The sequence below is a fragment of the Colletotrichum aenigma genome (assembly GCF_013390185.1).
Source record: "Colletotrichum aenigma strain Cg56 chromosome Unknown KSG_Cg56_contig03, whole genome shotgun sequence".
Lineage (NCBI taxonomy): Eukaryota > Fungi > Ascomycota > Sordariomycetes > Glomerellales > Glomerellaceae > Colletotrichum > Colletotrichum aenigma.
In genome coordinates this window covers 2,888,994-2,908,366 of record NW_023500909.1, presented here as the reverse complement: position 1 = coordinate 2,908,366, position 19,373 = coordinate 2,888,994, and the positions used below count along the sequence as shown (strand labels likewise).

At 53.3% G+C, this 19,373-nt stretch overlaps 4 protein-coding genes across 4 annotated transcripts; 2 read left to right on the top strand and 2 right to left on the bottom strand.

The window, feature by feature from the left end:
- Positions 1 to 4,980: 4,980 nt before the first annotated feature.
- Positions 4,981 to 6,059, bottom strand: mmgB (putative 3-hydroxybutyryl-CoA dehydrogenase; the record flags this gene model as incomplete). The annotated part of the gene is made up of 3 exons (XM_037320011.1): positions 4,981 to 5,711; positions 5,764 to 5,863; positions 5,925 to 6,059. 3 exons carry the CDS (start codon positions 6,057 to 6,059, stop codon positions 4,981 to 4,983), a joined length of 966 nt encoding a protein of 321 aa, XP_037182307.1.
- A 512-nt stretch (positions 6,060 to 6,571) lies between these two features.
- Positions 6,572 to 10,106, top strand: TOF1 (Topoisomerase 1-associated factor 1; the record flags this gene model as incomplete). Its single annotated transcript, XM_037320010.1, has 3 exons — positions 6,572 to 6,646; positions 6,698 to 9,071; positions 9,124 to 10,106. The coding sequence occupies 3 exons, from the start codon at positions 6,572 to 6,574 to the stop codon at positions 10,104 to 10,106; spliced, it is 3,432 nt and encodes a 1,143-aa protein (XP_037182308.1).
- Positions 10,107 to 15,217: 5,111 nt separating this feature from the next.
- On the top strand, positions 15,218 to 16,530 carry CGCA056_v004754 (uncharacterized protein; the record flags this gene model as incomplete). Its single annotated transcript, XM_037320009.1, has 4 exons — positions 15,218 to 15,365; positions 15,416 to 15,883; positions 15,940 to 16,157; positions 16,234 to 16,530. The coding sequence occupies 4 exons, from the start codon at positions 15,218 to 15,220 to the stop codon at positions 16,528 to 16,530; spliced, it is 1,131 nt and encodes a 376-aa protein (XP_037182309.1).
- Positions 16,531 to 17,158: 628 nt separating this feature from the next.
- CGCA056_v004753 (putative epoxide hydrolase) lies at positions 17,159 to 18,849 on the bottom strand (the record flags this gene model as incomplete). Its single annotated transcript, XM_037320008.1, has 3 exons — positions 17,159 to 18,533; positions 18,597 to 18,727; positions 18,784 to 18,849. 3 exons carry the CDS (start codon positions 18,847 to 18,849, stop codon positions 17,159 to 17,161), a joined length of 1,572 nt encoding a protein of 523 aa, XP_037182310.1.
- Between the last annotated feature and the right edge of the window lie 524 nt (positions 18,850 to 19,373).

Here is a 19,373-nt window from a genome sequence, read left to right as displayed (position 1 = left end):
GGCTACCTGCCTACTATTACAGCCCCAAGACAAAAAAGAGGTGTCATGCCAGACGACATATCGCCCGGGATGCCCACGCAGAGCAAGTGTCAGAATCCGTGCGGCCCTCTGCCAGTACCAGTGAGCATTGTCCCCCTCCCCTCCTCAGCCCTTTCAATGCGACCTGACAGATCGCAAAACTCGGGATCGCTGCCAACGCTCTCTCTCTCACCCGCGCGCGCACCCGCATCCGCGAGGAGAATGCATCATCCTGACCGAGTTGTACTCGATACCTGCCAGTTAAGGTTGCCTTCCGGAGGGGAGGTGGCATCTACGGCGACCGTTGGAGGCGGGTGCTTGCATCCAGCCCGTTCATGCCTTCACTTCCGGTCGACGCCAAAAGTGCCAATCTTTTGTCATTCTCATTGCCGTGTTCTTTGCTTTTTGCCGCATTGCTCGTCGGGGTTGCAGTCAGCCTCCTTGCCAAATCTCAACACCTCACCATCGCCCACAACGGGACAACACTTCGTCGCAAGTCGTGCCATGAATGATTCCCCTTCCCGCAGTCGCAAATCTCTGGGGGTGGGAGGAAGGCAGCCCGCGTCGATCAGGTTCGCGCCCATTAAACGCCTCTCAAACAAGCACCGCGTCAACGCCCGGAGATAGAGAGAGAGAATCAAACCCACCAAAACCGCTGCGAGAAAATGCTCCCGCACCGCGTTTGGAACGATTCAGAGAGTCCTTGTCCGCTATAGCTGTTCCCTTTCTTTCTTTCTTTCTTCCTTCCTTTTTTTGACGTTGCTACATGCGCGGCTGTGTTGTCTGGTCCTCCCTCCACCTGTTGTAGCAGACATACGCGTCTCGCAGCCAGTTGGTGGTTCCTGCGTGCCTCGCATCGTTCCCATCGCAGCCGCGGCGCCCCGCACGTCGTGTTTCACGCCATGGAAAACCCGAAAGAGGAAAACCTGCAGTGGCAGGGCCGCCCCCTCCCCGTGCCCTCGAGGGACTAAGGCCACCGGTTCGGCATTTTTTTTGCATGCGAAATGTGCGAAGGAGTGGTTCATGATGGTCGGCGATCACTAGGCAAGGTAAGGTAGATTACAAAACCGCAAGGTTGATGTGTTGTCCGTCCGGGGGTGGGCAGTATGTACCTCTCTCGCAGTTGTGTGAAGCCCATGAAGCTCATGAGACGTTACGATCCGTAGCGGGATTGGTGGGCTTTCTCTGCCTCGGTCGCGGCTTTTTCTGATGCTGTTGCTGCTTTTGACAGGGTTGGGTATACTATTCCAATCCCGCGTGAGGAACATCTTTACTTGAGATGGTGATGGGGCCGTTTTCGTGGGAAATTGTGCGTGTGTCGTCGAACTTCACGATCGTCTCGAAACCCAGAACGAGTCTCGGCGAGATACCGCGTCTAGAATAGAGAGCCGAGCGGGAAGGAGAGTCTGGACTTGTTCCACCGCGGCTCTTGCAGGTCAACAGGCATCGGCCGTCCTCGGGGTGGCTGTACACTGATTCCAGAAACGCGGCACAGAGACGGCGGCATCCCGGCCTGCGGACCTTTCATTGTTGTTTTCTGCGTGAATGTATCTGCTCCATGTGCCGTGTTCGGTTTCCCGTATCGCTAATGCGAAGCGGGCTCCGGTGTTCTGTCGAACGAGTGCTCCCCGGCCGCGGCTGCCTCGTCCGTTTCGTCTTCCCGCCGTCGCGGGTGTCCGATAGATTGGGGGCGTGTATGCCGTAGACACCGACAAGAAAGTCTCAGGAGTAACATCGTGAGAGAGACAGACACATGCCCACTCTGAGCCGTCATCCTGTGTCCCTGTTGCCGTGCCTGCGGCCGAGTGGCGCGGAGCTCTTGTGTGTTTTGTGGGAATTGCGTTGCGGGCTGCCGAGGGCGGACTTCCGTGTCTGCCTCCCGGGGGCGGCCCAAGTATGGTGTTGCAGTTTCCCACCCTCCGGAGCTGAAGGCTCGGGTGTTTGGGGGTTTTCCCGCGGGAGAATTGGGACTCGTGCCCGCTGTTGTTTGGCGATGAGGTCATTTCTTGGTGGAGGGAGATGGTGGACGGGAGAAGGGGAGGTGGATGAGGGCTTCCGTAAGTGCTTGCGTGAGGGTTGTCGTGGAATGCTACCGTGAGCGGCACGATACAGGTTCTAGACCGTCGTGTTCGGATGGTTTCTCTGGGCGGTTGTGACGATCTTTTTGCTTCCCCTCGTTTGCCCCTTGTTTGGTTGCGTTGTCCAGTAGGATGTTGTTGGTTGCCCCTGTGTATGTGATGGACCATCCGATGTTGAGGGTTGGCGCCGGTTCGTCGTTTCGACGATGGTGTGATCGAGGTGCAGAGCCTGAGATGATCAAGTTGGATTTGGGCGCCTGCTGTTGACGTCTGTCAAGTTGATGTGGACGATTGGAAGCTTCCGTGACAGCCGGTGTTCTATTTGGAGGCTTGGTGGGTGTTCACTGTAGCTATCTTCTGTGAGACAATTTGCACTCAAAGATCAGTAGTAGTCATCTGAATCATCTGTGAGAATTCCAGGCATCGGAAAGTGAGCCTATAGATCAAACGAAGTACTTCGTTGTCGTCAAGTGTGCGAGTAGGTTACCTAGTTGATTATACGAAAGTTGTATTCAATGTTAGGAAGTTGATTCCATGCTCGAATATCATTCATTCAATCCTTTCCTAGCAATATGACAGCCTTTGTGTGTATTAAACGAGACTGCCCATTTTCCCTGTGCTAGAACGACTAGTTTTATATACTGATAACTGGTATTCGTCGTTGTGACCACTACCGTTATTATTGTCGTTACTTCTAGTCCTTTTACTCCTTCAACTATTGTAATTAGTTCGAGGAACTCCGTACATAGGAGATATAGTTACTCTAGCACAGGAAGAATAGACGGTCTCTATAAATCCATGTTTCCTCATTGTTTCTGTCGACATTCAAGTCTCTGTTGGTTAGTCCCACGTACACGAAGACCATCATCCAGTTTGCGAGCCCTCAAGAGAAAGGCACCTTCATGTGCGACATATGGTAGTAGAAGTCAATATTTAGAGCAATGAAGTTTGTGCCTGCCACGCGATTCTGTTGCAAACCACGTGTTTCTCCAGACTCGCCACAACATGATCCTCAACGACCGTTGACGAGCCCCTCAGATACAAAGATATGGCAACATAACTGACATTCATATCACGGGTATACCTGTCTGTGTTCTTTTTATCTCTTTCCTGTTTTGTAAACCAGTCGGCCGTTTTGAGCGAAGTTGCTTGTACTATTAATTTGTGATGTTTCGTTTATACGCTCCTATATCTATTTACGATCCCCAAATGCGGCACTAGCCTATTACTCCACGTCGAGCATGTCAAAGTGTTGGACAAAAAGCTAGGAACAGTCTTAGGAGCTTTGACCAGTTATTTACCTGTCGCATAGGCCAGTGGTCGATATAAGCAAGGCCTATGATGGCAAGGTCGTCAGGATCTTGCATGCCGTCATAGTATACACGAGGTTGAACTATCGCGCCAGATGAACCTTGAGTATAGTCAAGAAAACTTGCACAAAAGAAAGATCTGGGCTTAAGTTTTAGTCCAATATGCAGATGGTTTTCTCCAGTCAAGGTTGTGGTTCAAAAACGCCAACTTTCGCTTCCGGTGCCCAGCCTGCCACTCCCACAGCCCCTGAGACGTCTTTGGACGGCTTCGCCACACGTAGTTCAGATAGATGAGCTTACCCATAGTAACAAGGCTTAGGTCGAGAATACACGCCAGGCAAAGTTGAGTTGGGTCGACTGATGCTGTATCAACTTGATACCCCTTCGCCAACGTACCCGTCCACCTCACCACGTTGAAGCTAGCGTTGGACAGGCAGGGGCAACGAATGACATCCAGAAGCAGCCTCTCTTGTTAACTCTCATCGTAAGGATCTAGCTTGCTCCTTCTGGCCTTCTCGGTGCGTGGTAGGCAACCATCAGACGGGAGCTTCGCCCCTTTCGGCCCCCATTCTACCAGAAACAACACCTCGAAACACGCACGACGAAGGCTACTCCATGATACATCGCCTTCGGACAACCCAGAACAACGTCTAGGCCGCCCTGATGATCTTCAGGGAACTCCCGCAGACGTTTCTATCAGCCTGGGTCTCCCCCAGCAGGTCGCCCCTGAGAGCTGCGTCCGACCATGACCCGGAAAGGGGGGGGGAGGGGGAAGAGGGGACCGAAAACATGGAAAAGAGTTTCCGAATTTGGGACGATAATAACACGCTGTGCCGGCTTTTGCCACGATGATCTTCAGGGCCGGTCCCATTGACATGTCGCCGGTCTGGGTCGTCCCATTGTGGCTGCCTTGTCCCACTGAACGCGGTCACCGGAGGTTGTTGATTGATAGAAACACGCCAGAAGATGAAACCGAGGACGAGGTGTAGGTTAGGTTCGAAGATTCGGACGATGGCAAGGGATGTCGAGCTATGTTGCCTGTCACTGACAGCTTGACACGTCTCTTGTAGAACGGGCTGCGCGTTGAAGCTTACGCCGGAAAGCGTCACTAAGGAGGTCAAACGTTGCTTCGGAGGGAGTAAAGACTTCGCCTGTGGGATGGGCAATTGTATTTATTCGATGCAATGGCATGACAAAGTGTTGGGCGAGGCAGGAGAAGGGGCGTAGAGGAAGAAGAATCCGAGGCACGACATATAGCAAGGTACAGAAATGGAAAGGAGACGAAGCAATCCTAATAGACATGGAGAAAAAGGAATCATTGTCTCTTAGAGCCCATGAAGCCATGGACTAGAATTTGCTTGATACTCGTATATCGACGCAGAGAAGCCCCTGAATTGGCAATGAAAGATTTGTAATGCTCCAGTCAATATGTCACGCCTCGGACAGCAAGGGATGGCGATGTTAAGAAGTTAATTGAGCCGACAGTGAACAAAACAGTCTCCCAGCTTTACTCCACACGAAGCCGACGTATCCCAGTTACCAACACCGTAAGAGACCAACTTTTGGTACCCAGTCTAGTAGTCGTAGAAACCCTTTCCACTCTTCTTGCCAAGCCAGCCTGCATCGACCATCTTGCGCAGAAGCACGCTTGGGCGGTACTTGGAGTCGCCAGTCTCCTCGTACAGCACCTTCATAATAGCAAGGCAGGTGTCCAGACCGATGAAGTCAGCAAGCTGAAGGGGACCCATTGGCACGTTGGTTCCGTTCTTCATGATGGCGTCGATGGAGTCTCTGTCGCCGACGTTGGTCTCCAAGCAGATGACCGCCTCGTTGATGTAAGGCATAAGAATGCGGTTGGCGAGGAAACCCGGAGAGTCAGCAGAGACGGAGGTGACCTTGCCCATGGCCTTGCAGAAAGCGACGGCCTTGTCCAGAGTCTCCTGGCTCGTCTGCAGGCCGCTGATAATTTCGACGCCCTTCTGGATCGGGACGGGGTTCATGAAATGAGTAGAGACGACGCGGGAGCTGGCGGAAGTGTCCGTGGGGTCCTTTGTCGTCGACGCCGCGATGCGGGTGATGGAAATAGAGGAGGTGTTGGTGGCCAGGATGGCATGCTTGGGGCAGACCTCAGCCAGCTTGGAGAAGATCTCAAACTTGAGGTTGGGGATCTCAGGAACAGCCTCAATGACAAAGTCTACATCTGAAAGCTGGTCGATTGAAGTGGCCGGGGAGAGCAAAGAGCGCGCCTGGTCAGCTTGCTCCTGGGTGATTCTAGATTTGGACACGTCCTTGGCAAGGAGCTTCTCTGGTGGCTAGTCAGCGAGGAGTTTCTGTGGATGGACATCCTGCGGGCTCACCGGCAAAGCCCAAACCCTTATCAAGAGCTGCCTTGTTTGCATCTACGAGGGTGACGGGGACTTGGGCTTTTTGTGCGGCCACAAGAGCAATGCCCAGACCCTGAGTGAAGCCAGTTAGCAACTCGATCGTGAGTTTCACATGTCAACTAGGTCCCTCATACCATCTGTCCAGCACCAATAACACCCAATCTCTTGACTCCTCCCGTCGCAGAAGCGACCCTTGGAGTCGAGCTGAAAGCACGAATCTGGCCAGGCAGCTTGGCTGCGAATCGTACGCGAGCAATTGCAGTCGCCATGGTTATCGAGATGGGGAAGACGTCAGAGGACAGGGATCAGTGGGTTTGAGGAGTCGACAAGAACAGGTCGGTTGAAGACGACTGACGGCCAATTTCTCAACAAAACTTGATCCTGAAAGTCAACTTGTAGATTGGGCCTTTCAGAAGCCAATGTTTGTTTTGATAGTTGAGTAGGAAAGGCGATCGGACGTCTGAGAGAGAGTACGTCGATGATGATCCAAGACGATGAAGCTCAAGGCCCTCGGCTAACCTCGGCCTCGGTCATTGGCGCTAAGGCAAGGTACGCCTCAGCCACGACTATCTTATCTAATCTTATCGCAGCACTAGCCACGATAAACGTGGGGCTAGTTTGAGTGTCTGCCAAATTGGAACGCGCTTTGTACGCGTCGAGCGCGTCTTGGTGTCGAATCTATTTGGCTCTACACTCGCGGTCGACCGGGCGTTGCGCATGGGTTCAACATCACAACCAACGTCAATTCAGCCCTCACCGTGAGCTCTCCAATTCCAGCAAGATGGAGATGCCAGACGGGACGACCGATGTCGTCCATCCCGAAGTTCGGGCACACATCAACAGTCTCGTTTCGGCTGTAAGTGGAAAAGCCGTCCAATTCCCTGTTCAGCCGCTGACGATGCGATAGCTTGGTGGAACGGGATCGTCCGAAGATGGATCATACAGACTCGGTGACGACGCTACCGAAGTCCTTCGCGACCTCAAGAAATGGATTCGATTTTACGACGAGAAGACGAACCGCATGGATGTCGCCCGCTGCATCTCGGAAGCAAACCTCGTTGAGGGCGATCTCCTCCCGATTCTCGCGGGGTGGCCTGAGAGTGCCACCGACAACAAATTTAGGGCGCGAATTGCTCTTGCATGTATCGAGATGCTGGTGCCCATCACCTGGCCCTTGGAAAAAGACCCCGAGCGAATGACCAACAACCACCACCGACACATGCCTGTCCTCGAACTCGCCCAATTGGGCTACAAGCGAGCAATCATCAACTACGACGCAGCTCAGATCCTCCATACCGCAGTCCGCGTCGCTCTCCCAGCAATGGCCACTCCGATTGGCGACCGTACACCCCGCGATCAGGGCATCATCAAGCTTGCCCTTTTCTTTCTGCGTAACATCGCCATGATTGCCCCATCGCCAGGCATCAAGTTCGACGGCGACGAAACCATGATATCCCGTTCCACGACGATCGACGCATTCTCCTTTCAGGACATCTTCATGGTTCTTCTGATGTTTGCATCAAATATGGGGGAGGACTTCAGGACTGAGGATGTCACTGTGATGGAAATCATCTTCCACTTGGTCAAGCAGGTTGACGTCAAGAAGCTGTTCATGGACGAACAGCAATTGAACAAGACCAAGGCTAAGGAGCTATCGGTGATGATGAGCAAAGAGAACGCTATGCGCAATTCGTACAACAAAAAGGCACCGACACGTCACAATCGGTTCGGCACCATGGTTTGGATGCAGCGCGAAGACGGAAAGGTATCTACGCTCGTTGGCCAAGACGCGCTCGCAGATGCTGCAACTCGGCAGCAGAAGCTTGACGAGTCGAAGAAATTCCGACCGCCGCGGAGGTCGAAGAAGGAGGAGACCGATGCCAAAGACATGGGCGCTCCCGTGAAGCTTAATGCGAGAGCCAACAAGCAGCTTCGGACTTTTGTCGAGGACTTTCTCGATGCAGGCTTCAACCCTCTTTTTGAGCATGTCCGCAAGTCTCTGGAACGAGAGGCGTCACACGTTCTCGGCTACCACCGAAGACAGTTCTTTTATCTAGTCGCATGGTTTTTGGAGGCTGAAAGGGCTCGCAGGAAATCAAAACGTGACGCAAAGAAGCCGAATGCTCCTGACGAGGTTAGCAGTTTCAACCTCGTTGCCGGAGTGCTGCACCAAGAAATGTTCATCATTCTGATCAAGACCATGCACGACTCCTGGGAACACAAGGAGTGGCCGACATTGACAGCCGCGTTCCGGTGCTTCACCCAGATTCTTCTCACAGTTCAGGAAATGTCCGAATCTGGAAATGAAGATGACGAGGAGATTGCCGAGAACATTCTCAGCCGTCTCTTCTACGAAGACTCTACACACGACTTGATTGCCAACGTCGTCAGGCAATACAAGGACCAGGGCTTCGAATATCTCGACTCTGCCACAGAACTCACACATCACTTCTTGCGCATCCTAGAGGCGTACTCGAAGCAAAATGTTGACATGCAGGTCCGATCTCGTAAGCGTACAAGGAAGAAGAAGAAGGCGGCTGAGGATGCTGCTGGCGTAGAAGGTGCAGGAGACGAGGGAGACGAGTCCGCTAATGACGAAGCCAATGCGGAGCGTGAGTCAAAAGAGCGTAAGTTCGACTTCCACCGATTCACATCCAGATTCACGCCTCAGGGAGTCGTCGATACATTCGTCGCCTTCACCAAATACTACCGAGATCTCGATGATGCTCAACTCAAGCGTGCTCATCGCTACTTTTACCGTCTCGCGTTCAAACAAGAGATGAGCGTCATGTTGTTCCGCGTTGACATCATCCATCTCTTCCATGGCATGATCAAGGGCCCGGAACCTCTCAACAAGAGCTCCGGAATGTACAAGGAGTGGGAAGAACTCTCTAAGCAGATCATCCGAAAGTGCATCAAGAAGATCGATGAGCGGCCAGAGCTTATCATTGAGATGCTCTTCTCCAAGATCAACAGCACGGCTCACTACCTCGAGTTCGGCTATGAGAAGCAGACGATCTCTCTGTCGCACGCAAAACCCGCCGCAGAACTCGAATTCAAGTACACGGAAGACAGGGAGCAGCAGATTGCTATCGTCGTTGGCGTCTTGCTTGACAAGAACCAAGCTGATCACATCGCTTGGGTCAAGAAAACGCTCGAGACAGTCGAAAGCGAACGCCGTGCCTGGGCAGCAGCAAACGAGATCATACCGTCGGTTGAAGGCACTGATATGCTGCCGGAGAGTGGCGCACCTAACGACCAGGCCCTGCCTGATGTCTTCAGTGAGTTACATGTCTTCCCAGCGCCGCGCATGAACTTGCTAACGTCCTTTAGCTGTACGTCCGGATGACGACTCTCGCAAGACGGCAATGTTCAAGAACTCCCACTTGCGTCTTCTTATGAAACTGGTTGGTATGGAAAGGCTTGCCCCAATGCTTGATGAGACATCACAGTCTCTTTGGGTACTGCCTCCTCCTGTCACCGCGGACCACTTGCGTGAGAGCCTCGAGTTCATCAACAAGGCTGAATTTAGTCCGCCAACCTTTGACGATGGTCGGTCCGCCGAAGATCAGCTTCGGCGCAAGAAGGCGCCACGAAAACGCGTGGAGTATGATGACGATGACGACGACGACATGTTCGATGACGGCCCGCTGTTCGAGCCCCTTGGCCCGACAGTTCACAAAGCGATCGACGCGCCTGCCAAGAAGACGAAGAAGAGACGCCGCAGAAAGGCGACCGAGGACGAGGAGGCGCCCAATGACTCGGAACTCGAAGAAAAGGCCAGGAAACGCCGGGACCGTGAGAGGGAGAAGATGAGAAAGATCAAGAGTGAAGCGTATGTGCGCGCTAGCGATGACGAGACGGACGAGGAGTACGATCGCGAGTTCTTCATTCGTGAAGAGGCTCAGAGGTCGCGCGTAGCCAAGGTTGCGGAAAAGGTGGTCGCAGAGGTTTCCCAGACCACAAAGCGGGCAGCTGCGATGCAGCTAGATGACAGCGATGACAACGACGATGACGTCCTGGCCATTACAAGAGGCACGCCACAGTCAACTAGGCCCAGCGCTGATGTGGAAATGGACGATGGAAGTGGGGAGGAGGACAACCACACTCCGCTGACGTCGAGTCCGGGTTCGTCGCAAAGTAAGAATGGAAGGAAACGGAGAAAGCTGTCTCCAGAGGCTTCTGCCACGGCAGAGGCTGATAAGGAAAAGGGGGCGGACGCTGATACTGAAGATGATGATGTTCCGGCGACCGCGGCGAGGTCAAGGAAACGTACTAGGGGCGGTTTTGTAATGGATAGCAGTGACGAGGAATAAATAGCCTGGCTGGATTTAGGCGTTTGGATTGTCGGGTCATGGGATTCGGAAGACCTAGATGCATAGTGTAGGCGGTATAATGTTGATAACACGATTTACGGTTGCTTTGTTGTGGCTGCATGTGAGATTGTCTTCTGCGAAGTGATTGGTCTTGAGTCTCAAGTAACAAGAGTCGATAATACTTAACAAAGCTGCGATGGTCAGTTACGCCGTGTCTTGCAAGACTTCCTCGGTCGCCTTTGCGACTCAGCACGTAGTAGACAATGGCACAGGGCAGAGGTTTTGGCTCTCAAGGAGAGGTCTCGGCCGAATGTTTGCTTCGAGAGATCTCTAATGAAATCACGCGCCTTGTTTCTAAGGCGAGGAACTTCTCATGGGCTTGCCTGGACTCACCGATATTTTGCTGGGAGGGGCCGAAACATTTGGTCTGTCACTTAGCCCCTGAGTTGCCAAGGCAATGTATGCCGCCACGACAAATCCTCCAACTAGCCGTGACTTTTGTTCCCACACAAAGATGAAGTGCTAATGGATTCTGCCAGAGTGTGAGTCTAAGTCAGCCAACCATTACAGTCGATTTCCCGTGCGCAAGCCCTAACCAGGCACGGGATTCTGTACCAAGGCCAGGCTGCAAAGGCCATCATCTTTCACGCACCGCGACCGCTTTGTACATCAACTCCGGCACACCGAGGCGGCTCTGCCATGCCCTGGACAATAGTCGTGGGCCGGGGGCCCCGGTCGAGTGGCGGCAGTGGACGCGTCCGGGAACGTCGACGTGCAGGCCCTCGTAAAGAGAACGAATGGATGCCGACGGCCCAGAGAGCTCATGGGAAACGTGCACTCCTACAGACGCAACATCGATATTCTGTCAGCCGTTGGAGGGGCGCGGCTCGCCGGGGAACTCAGGTTTCTGCTTCCGCGGGAGGGGCAAGGGCTGGGGGAGCCGGGGAGGGTGGTGGCCAACGGGTGGACTACCCGGACTGTCGGTTGTGAGAGTCACTGTCATGATCAACGGTTCTGGTCTGTGTGTCTGATGGAACCTCTCGCTTCGGATTGCCAGGGTAAGACGGAACTGGACCGCACGTAAGGTATGGGCTGCGCAGCTGGGAGGTTCTGCCCACACCTTATCATGCCGAGGGCGTTAGAGGCCGCGGCCCACGTCAAGTCTGTTAACATGCCTTTCAAGTGTATGGTCTTCCCCGAAAATAAGATTTATTTTCTTCTAGTCTTCGTTGGTCTCGTAGCTTAGTTACGAGTAGCATCCCCCATAATAATGTCTACAACGATTACTACCGCCAACGCTTTCTCATGTTCCAACCAGAAACGCGAAGACTAGTAGGAGACGACGAGTTGTCTGAGACCCTATTGCCGTGCAAATATGTTCCGTCACGAGAATCCGCTGGTGCTGACTATCCTCACTCGGCGGCCCGATGGGTGCTCGGTAGGACTACTGTGGCTTTGGCTTAGGTTGGGTTGGTCTAGTTGATTTGTCTCCGGTGTAGATCTGGCTGGGTTTCGAAGAGGAACAGCCTTGTGGTTTTCTGCAGTTGCCATCAGTCAGTTTCAAAGAGTTCCACGAGGCCACCAAAGCAGTCGTTCATGCTCACAGTTGTCTCTCAAGCTCGGTGGTGAAAGACATGGTATTCGTCGCAAAGTCGCGCCGAGCAAAGTACAAGACGCGTGACAGTCAGTGGTTTGAATAGGCAAGAAGTCGCAGTCGGAGGCCTGTCGGGGGACAGAAGATTGCATCGCTGTCCAGCTCACGATACTGAGGGGGTTGGAAGGGGGCGTATTTATAGGAAACCAGAGTCAATTTTGCTACCATCGTAGTTCTATTCTTCAGTTGTGTGCCCTAGAAGAAGGAAGCAAGGTCTGTCTGCCACGTATGCGTGATCAGACATGGCAGAGATCCCGACAGCTGACGATGTTCAAACTTGAGGCTAGCTAGTCCTCGCTTCTCCTTGCTACCATGCGGCCGTCGATGCAGCCGAGTACGTTCGAGGGCACGATGCGGCGTTTCCTAGGCACTGTGCCGCAAGACAAGTCAGTGAACAAGCCTAGGGGCGTATCAAATGTGCAAAACACCAGCGGAAGCACGAAGTCGGGCGTGGTGGTTGGTTCGTGGGGAGCCGGGGAAGAAGGCGTCCCGCGTCACCTACCCCGGCACTTTCCTCACCCATGAATACCACACCTCAGAACAGAGCGATAACTTCGCATAGGAGCTCAAGGGGACTTGGGGGCTCAGGTATCCTCCCCCGGCTGTGGTGCCGGGGCGGCACGGTCCTCATGTGCCGCGTCTAATGAACTCCCTCGCCAGCAGGGGAAGGGGGGCTTGCGGTGGCGTTCCGGGCCTGGTCGCTTGAGATTGCAACGTGTGTGCCCGTAGTGCGTTGGCGGTGAACACAGCCAGGAGCACAGTTTTGGTGTCATACAGGGACCCTTCTGTAAAGCTCCTTCGCTGGGAGACCAGCCCTGTTCCTCTGCAGCTGTCACGCGATTCTGTTGACGCGTTGGCGTTGGCGTTGGTCTTCCCGACGCGTGCGCCGGCCTGCGATCGAAGACATCCAGCTTCAGCATGCAATGCGTGATTGACTGCTAGAATCGAAGGAGTCCTGGTTGTCTACCGTGAACGACAGGCTGGGGTGGTCTGTCCTGGTTCGGTCAAGGTGAGCGACCCAGCGAATCAATCCATGTGTGCTTGGGACCAACGAAACCGGTGACAGGGGAAGATAATCCCCCTCACCTGGGGCTGAAGAGGTGGTTAGATCTGCATGGCTGCTGCCGTCGCCGGAAGCCCCCTTCCCTCCCACCAAGCTTTCATTTGCCCATCCAATTCCATGGACAGATCCACGCCGTCTGCGTGGAGTTTGGGCCCTGCGACAGACATAGAGCCATTAAATCTACCGTCGCCCATTGAAGTTTGCGCTGGCAAAATTACGACCCTGGATGAAGCAGGGACTACACCGATCTGCCATCAGGTCTTGGCGGTAATGGTTGCGAACCGACGATAGCGACAAATCTCTCCGACTCAACCGCGTAACCGTGCCGTTCGATTACGGACATTGGAAATGCGCTCGCCACACCGAGGCTATCACCCGGAGTAGTTTCGTTTCCTTTCACAGGCTCAGCAAGCGGTACAGCATGGCAACGAGCATAGCTATGGCGGATGTTTGAGATGTTTGAGAATTGCGGGCAGAATGGTGTACGGCGAAGATGTTTCTGGATCAACAGAAACCACTAGCAAACACGTCAGAGGATAAGTCTGCAAAAATTGGAAGGAAAATACCGATCAAAGTCATTCATGCGGAAGAATAGACAGATGTCGTTGCCTTTAGGTGACCCCATAAGGCTGATGTATGTCATCAAGGGACGGCTCGCAAGCCAGCCGTCTCACATGTTCAGGGGGAAGTAGATCCGATTCTGCGCGAATCCCAGAGACGGGAGCTGACTAGACCAACCAGTGTCGAACTCATGGGCGACTAAACCATAAATAGGAACACCATACGTTGCACAGGCTTTCCCGCTGCACAAGTCCATCTAATGCCAGTTTTTCCCGGTCGTAGGCATATGCATACATATGTGCGCTCGTATCGGGTGGGCGTCCCCGGTTTCCACTATGGAGGTTGCATTATTGATCTGGATATGAGCCTTTTTGTGTGGCTCGCGCCTTAACCGCGCGTATTAGAAAGCGTCTGGCATGGCATGGGTTGACACCACTCGCAATTCCCACCTTACCCCCAGGGGACACAGTCCGAGATGGCCGCGTCATGCGAAAGACGTGGAGAGACTTGCCAAATTGAATTGATATGGCGAGTCAAACACACTCCTTTGGTCCGATACATACGCCATCTGCATCTTTCAAGGTTTTCATGTTCTTCATTTGTATTGTAAACTTCTCTTTGCGAGATCACAGCATGTTCTGCTGCGGCGTTTCTCCTGAATCGAGTGTCGGTTGCACAGCATGGTCAAACAGTAGCCCCCCTTTGTTTTCATGATCAAAAGCGCGACAATGATGATATGGGGAAGATCCAGAACTTGTACGATGGGATCCATCGCGGGGCCGGCTCGGTGGACCGGTCCGGACTCGCTCATCCAACAATAAGACCCTCCCAGATCCCCTTTTCATTCCCATTTCTTTTCAAAATCGTTGACTCTCAATCTCAAATGCATCCGAAATAGCTCGTAACAGATCCTGGGGGGCCGCTGGTCGCTGCTCTGCTGTCGCGAAGAGAAGTGTGGCGTTACCCCCGCAGTACTGGCAGAGAGCCAGTCTGGCAGTACCTCCAATGCCTCCCCGTACTTCAGGTCATGTCGACCGGACCGATCAAACCAATGATGATGTGTGTACTCAGTCTTCCTCAGCCTGGTTTTCTTCACTTCTTCCACAGGATACCGGGCCGATCCTTCTTGGATTGCCGACTCCTTGCGACCCGAGCTGATAGGGCGCTATCCCACTTTCTTGCGGCCCGATAGAGGCTGAGAAGATTGGCAACTGCACCACGAAGAGAGCGGTGAGAGTCTGAAATTCCCTAAATGTCTCTGAGTGAAGATCTATATTCGTCATCGTCGCCGGCGGGTACATCTCGGTACTAATCTGTGCACACCCGCTGGCTGTCTCGACCTACTAGACCTGTGAGCGTACTTCTCCAGTGTTGGAACTCTGCTCTCAAGCAGCACATTCAAACCTTCTTCAACATCATGTGAACTCGGTCAGCTTCTCCTGCGTCTTCTTTACGCCCGAAATCATCACGAAGGCGACGAATCGGTCAGCAGATCAGCACACCATCGCTCACCGCAACAGAGCATCTTCAACCAAGTATTCCAAGAGCAGGCAGACAACTCACCATATCAGGGCGCCTAAGATCTACCTTTACCCATCATATTCTGTCTCCCTACACCACCTCATAACGTGGGGTCCAAATAGAGGGACCGCCGACCAACATCGCCATTTTGTTGGCAATGTTGGCAAGGCTGGAGCACCCAACTCGTTCCACGCCGACATGACGATCTGGACGCTCCCACTTCTGGCCTTCGTCTATAAAATGGAGTCCTCAGTCATCCAATTTTGCGAAGTCTTGAAATGAAAATCAGGCGAACACAATACATTTCTCATCATGACAACTACGCTATCTACTGATGTCGAAGCCGGCCACGGCGAGAACGTCGTCCCCACAACGACATCTACTCCTCCCACGAACCTGAACATCAGGTCTATCCTTCATAAATGGGGCTTGTATCCACAGACCGCTGCTACTTCACAACGTGCGTGTCCCACTATTACTGACGCCGGTTGACCTGACTGACACAGCAAGCGACGGATCCGGTAGACCCCTCGAGTGTCCGATCCGCAGACTACGTCTATAGTTACGACAGTGAGCACAAGTACCAGAGCAACCTCGGCTCGTACAGGTCTAACATGCATGAAGTCAATCGGTACCCCGAAGGCTGGGCACGCCTAGCCGCCGAGCAAGAGGGATTCGAGAACACTGCGATCCACCGAAAGTTCGGCTATCTATTGCAACGATGTCTTCTAGACTCCCACTACAGACTTGCAGTCTTGGCAAGGAGACTGTTCGAGTTGGACCATCAAAAGGCTAGTACCAGAGCGCCAGATGATCTCACAGAGAACACACCGACCGCAGAAGATCTAGAGGGCGGTCTAGCTGCCGAGCAAGTCCTGGCGGAACAAGCCTCACTTCTCAGCAAGGAGCAAGACCACAGCCTCCCAGAGAAGATATCTCAACTCCTGCAGGAGATATGGCCTCTTCTGAACAACCACCGTAAAGTGTTCCAGAAGCTGCAAAATTGACAGGGCGACTCTGACTGATGACACCAGACCAGATGATGTTCAACGAGAGGACGCTGCGATCGCTCCACGAAGTACGAGAGCCCGAGTTCTGGAACCGATGTTACAAGATTAAAGATGACGGTTACCTGAACGAGGAAGAAATGGAGTATCTGAGTCATCCGAACGATTTCGTCAGTACGGCGACGGATCCGCTATGGCGGACGATCACAGGATGGATGCACTTGCTGCCGAAGTGGCTTGTGTTGGTAAGCTGTCAAGAACGGAAGAGTGCATCGGTGGGCACTTGGCTAACTTCTCCTGTCTCCACATTTACTCTTCAAGGACAATAGCACGGAGGAGCAGAAGTTTGCGGCTCCTCTAGTGACGGGACACATGGAGATTTTCTGCAAAGGACTTGCCATACTGGTCTACGCAGTCGTCCTATTGTTGCCGGTCATAATTCTCTACATCTTCCCAGGCATCAGCACAGCAGGCGCCGTATGTCTCCTGACTAGCTTCACCCTCCTGTTCATGGCTATGATGTTTAGTCACCAAGGGGCCACCATGCTGGTCGTACTCGTGGGGTCTTTAGCTTATGCTGCCGTCCTCGTCGCGTTTCTGGCCAATCTTCAAGAGTAAGCCACGGCGAGCCTGATACGGAACCAAGGTGAGGCTTCAAGCTAGCATCCCTTAACTGAGGATATCGATAAGACTGCACTATAGTCGTGTGGATGTTCTGGGTGGGCAGAACGAGGCTGTCGATCGAACCAGGTGCCAGAGCGAGATGTGGTGGCTACAGCGGATGAAGTAGTCGTGTGTGTGATTGATGCGCGCGTGTTATGTTGACTGATGATAGAAACGAAGCTGCTAGGTTGTGTCTTGATATGTTTTTGTTAACTCGTGTTTTTCAACGGTTTTAAGTACTTGCAATTCAAACAACAAGCAGTAACTACAAAAGATTCACCCAGCCCAATCCCACGTGATGTGAATACTTCTTCATAACAATCAATAGTACCAATCTCGACCCTGCGAATTTGCAAGAGAGCGGGGCTGTTCTGTGCATCACAGTTTGGAAGTAGAGTCGACGAAACCAAAGTGAGAAATTATGTATCATAATTAAACCTCCGTAGCAAGTGAGGAAATCGACCTTTTATCTAGGCAAATCCAATCGCTTCCTTCTATCGTGTTCATCGTCTTCATGACCGCGAAGCGTATATCCTGGTATCATCAAACAAAGCAAAGATCCAACGCGTGTTTTTAATGGCTTTCAGTTCCCTGGAGGGGTGACCACGATGGTATCAGGACTAGCCTGATCAAAGTCGGCCTCCGCCCCTCCGCCGTCCTTTTGCGACTTGTTGGGTGTCTCCGAAGCCTCGCGAATCCTCTCAAGGCGCCACGAAGCCTCGGCCTGCGGCGTTGACGGCACATTATCGCTACCAGTAGTCTTAGCCATCTGTTGCGCTCCTTGTGAGCCATCGCCCTGGACACTGATGCCCTGCAGCGGTGCGGTGTTCTGGTCAGAGCTTTTCAGCGTATCGGGGATGGCCAGGAGTTCTTTCGTCAGGCCGCGGACCCCATCAAAGATGCATTCCGGGGCGTCCCAGGCGACCAAGCCCGGTGTTGCCGATGCCCGCCGCGTGTGGAGGAGGTTGTAAGAGACCCTCGCCCACGCCGGACACGCGTATGAGACTGAGGCCGGACGGGGCGCGACGACTTGCGCTTCAACATCACTCGGCTCAATGGCCGCTTCGCCGGTAAACACCGTCATTGCAATCTTAGGCTTTGTAGCCGGCTTCGGCGGCGCCTCCTCCTTGTGGGCAAGACAGTGAGCCCAGAAGCGCAGTGCGGCCTCGGGGCCGGGAAGCCACGCCGTCTGCGTCAGAGTGACGATCTCTGTTGGTGAGAACTGCTTCTGCGCTCCCGAGACGCGGAGGACCTTGAGCACGAGCGCGAGTAGCCCGACCGGCGAGTCGCAGAGGGCGAAGGATGGCGTGTTTGGCTCCAGCATGTCTGGCGGAGGGGATTTGGAGGCCCGGCCCAAGGAAGCGAAGTCTTCGCGTTGGTAGCCCAGTACCGGGGCGCGGAAGAACTTGGCGATGGACCACTTCATCCACTCCAGGGGCGCTGCTTGTGCAGTTGGTGCCTTGATGGACGGGTTGATGAAGTGGGCGCCTACGCAGCTTTTGGGGTAGTGCGCTGCCAGGTAGCTTGCGATTTTCCAGTCGATTTCTGCGGGACTTGAGTTGGCCGAAGATGTGTTTGTCGCGACGTATGTTGAGTACGAAAGTCTTGTCATAACGGTGTTAAGGACCTCAGCCGTCGCCGAGATGAAGGACGTGTTACTTGGGAGCGCATCGCTAAAGCCAATACCAGGCAGAGAGGGAATCACCACGTGGAAAGGCTGATTATTCTCCGGATCCTCCGGCTCCACGAGAGGCTGAATAAGATGCTGAAGGGAGAGATTGGTGAAGGGGAAAGGAGGAATCAAGAGCAGGGGGACTGCATTGCTGTGAGACGACCTGACGTGGATGAAGTGAGACCGTACGGAAGCCTCGGTGCCCGGGATAAGGACTGCTGTACGGAATTGGGGGAGCTGTGCGTTGAAGAGCCTCTCTTGTTCTCGCCAGTCATACTTTTCAAGCCTGTTTGCGTGCTACTGTTAACAACGCGCTTCTTCTGCCCCAAGAAGAGAAGAGGCAACTCACCAGTAGTCAACGAGCGGCTCGATCCGGGGTTTCGGCTCCCACCAGTCTTGCGACTTGGGTTCTGAAGTCTCATGAGGCAGCCTGGTGAGTTCCAGCTTTTGCTTCGTGAGATCGAGGTATTTGCTTGAAACCTGTGGTACACCGAGTCAGTCACCAAGTCCCCCTCACCTTGCTTAGAATCTCTCACATGAATGCGGTAAGGCCTGATTTCATCACCTGCCAAGACGGCGCTGTTCTCAAGAGGAGTCACCATGATGAGTGGGCATAGTCTTTGGAGACCAAACTCTAATCCTTCTTTCCGTTTTCCAGAAGCAAACAAAATAAACAAAGTCTCCAAAGAGACGGTGAGCAGAGCGAAGAAATGCCAGTGGAAAACAATCAAGGACGGGGCGTATTGAATAAGGGCATCAACCACGTAAGCAACCCAAAGCAATAAGTGTTACCCAACTGGGAATCAACGCCCTGCAAAGTCTCATTGATATCGCCGGGGACTTTAATAAGGTCCGGACCTTCCTCAATCCCAAGCGAGCGCTTCCATGTTCAATGTCCGTTGTGCCGTCGTCCTGGTCGAGTGAAGGCATTGTGGCTGGACTCCTCCCTACGTGTTGGAAGGCCTCTGAGTGGTCGCAGAGGTGGGATAGCAAGTCTAGAACGGGTGCACACCGATAGACATGTGGCGGTGCACACGAATCCCCGTCAATATTCGGAAATGATCACCGCTTTTTGCTGGCTTTGCCAGGTACAGAGTTGCATCAACCAAGCTAAATCTTGGACGGA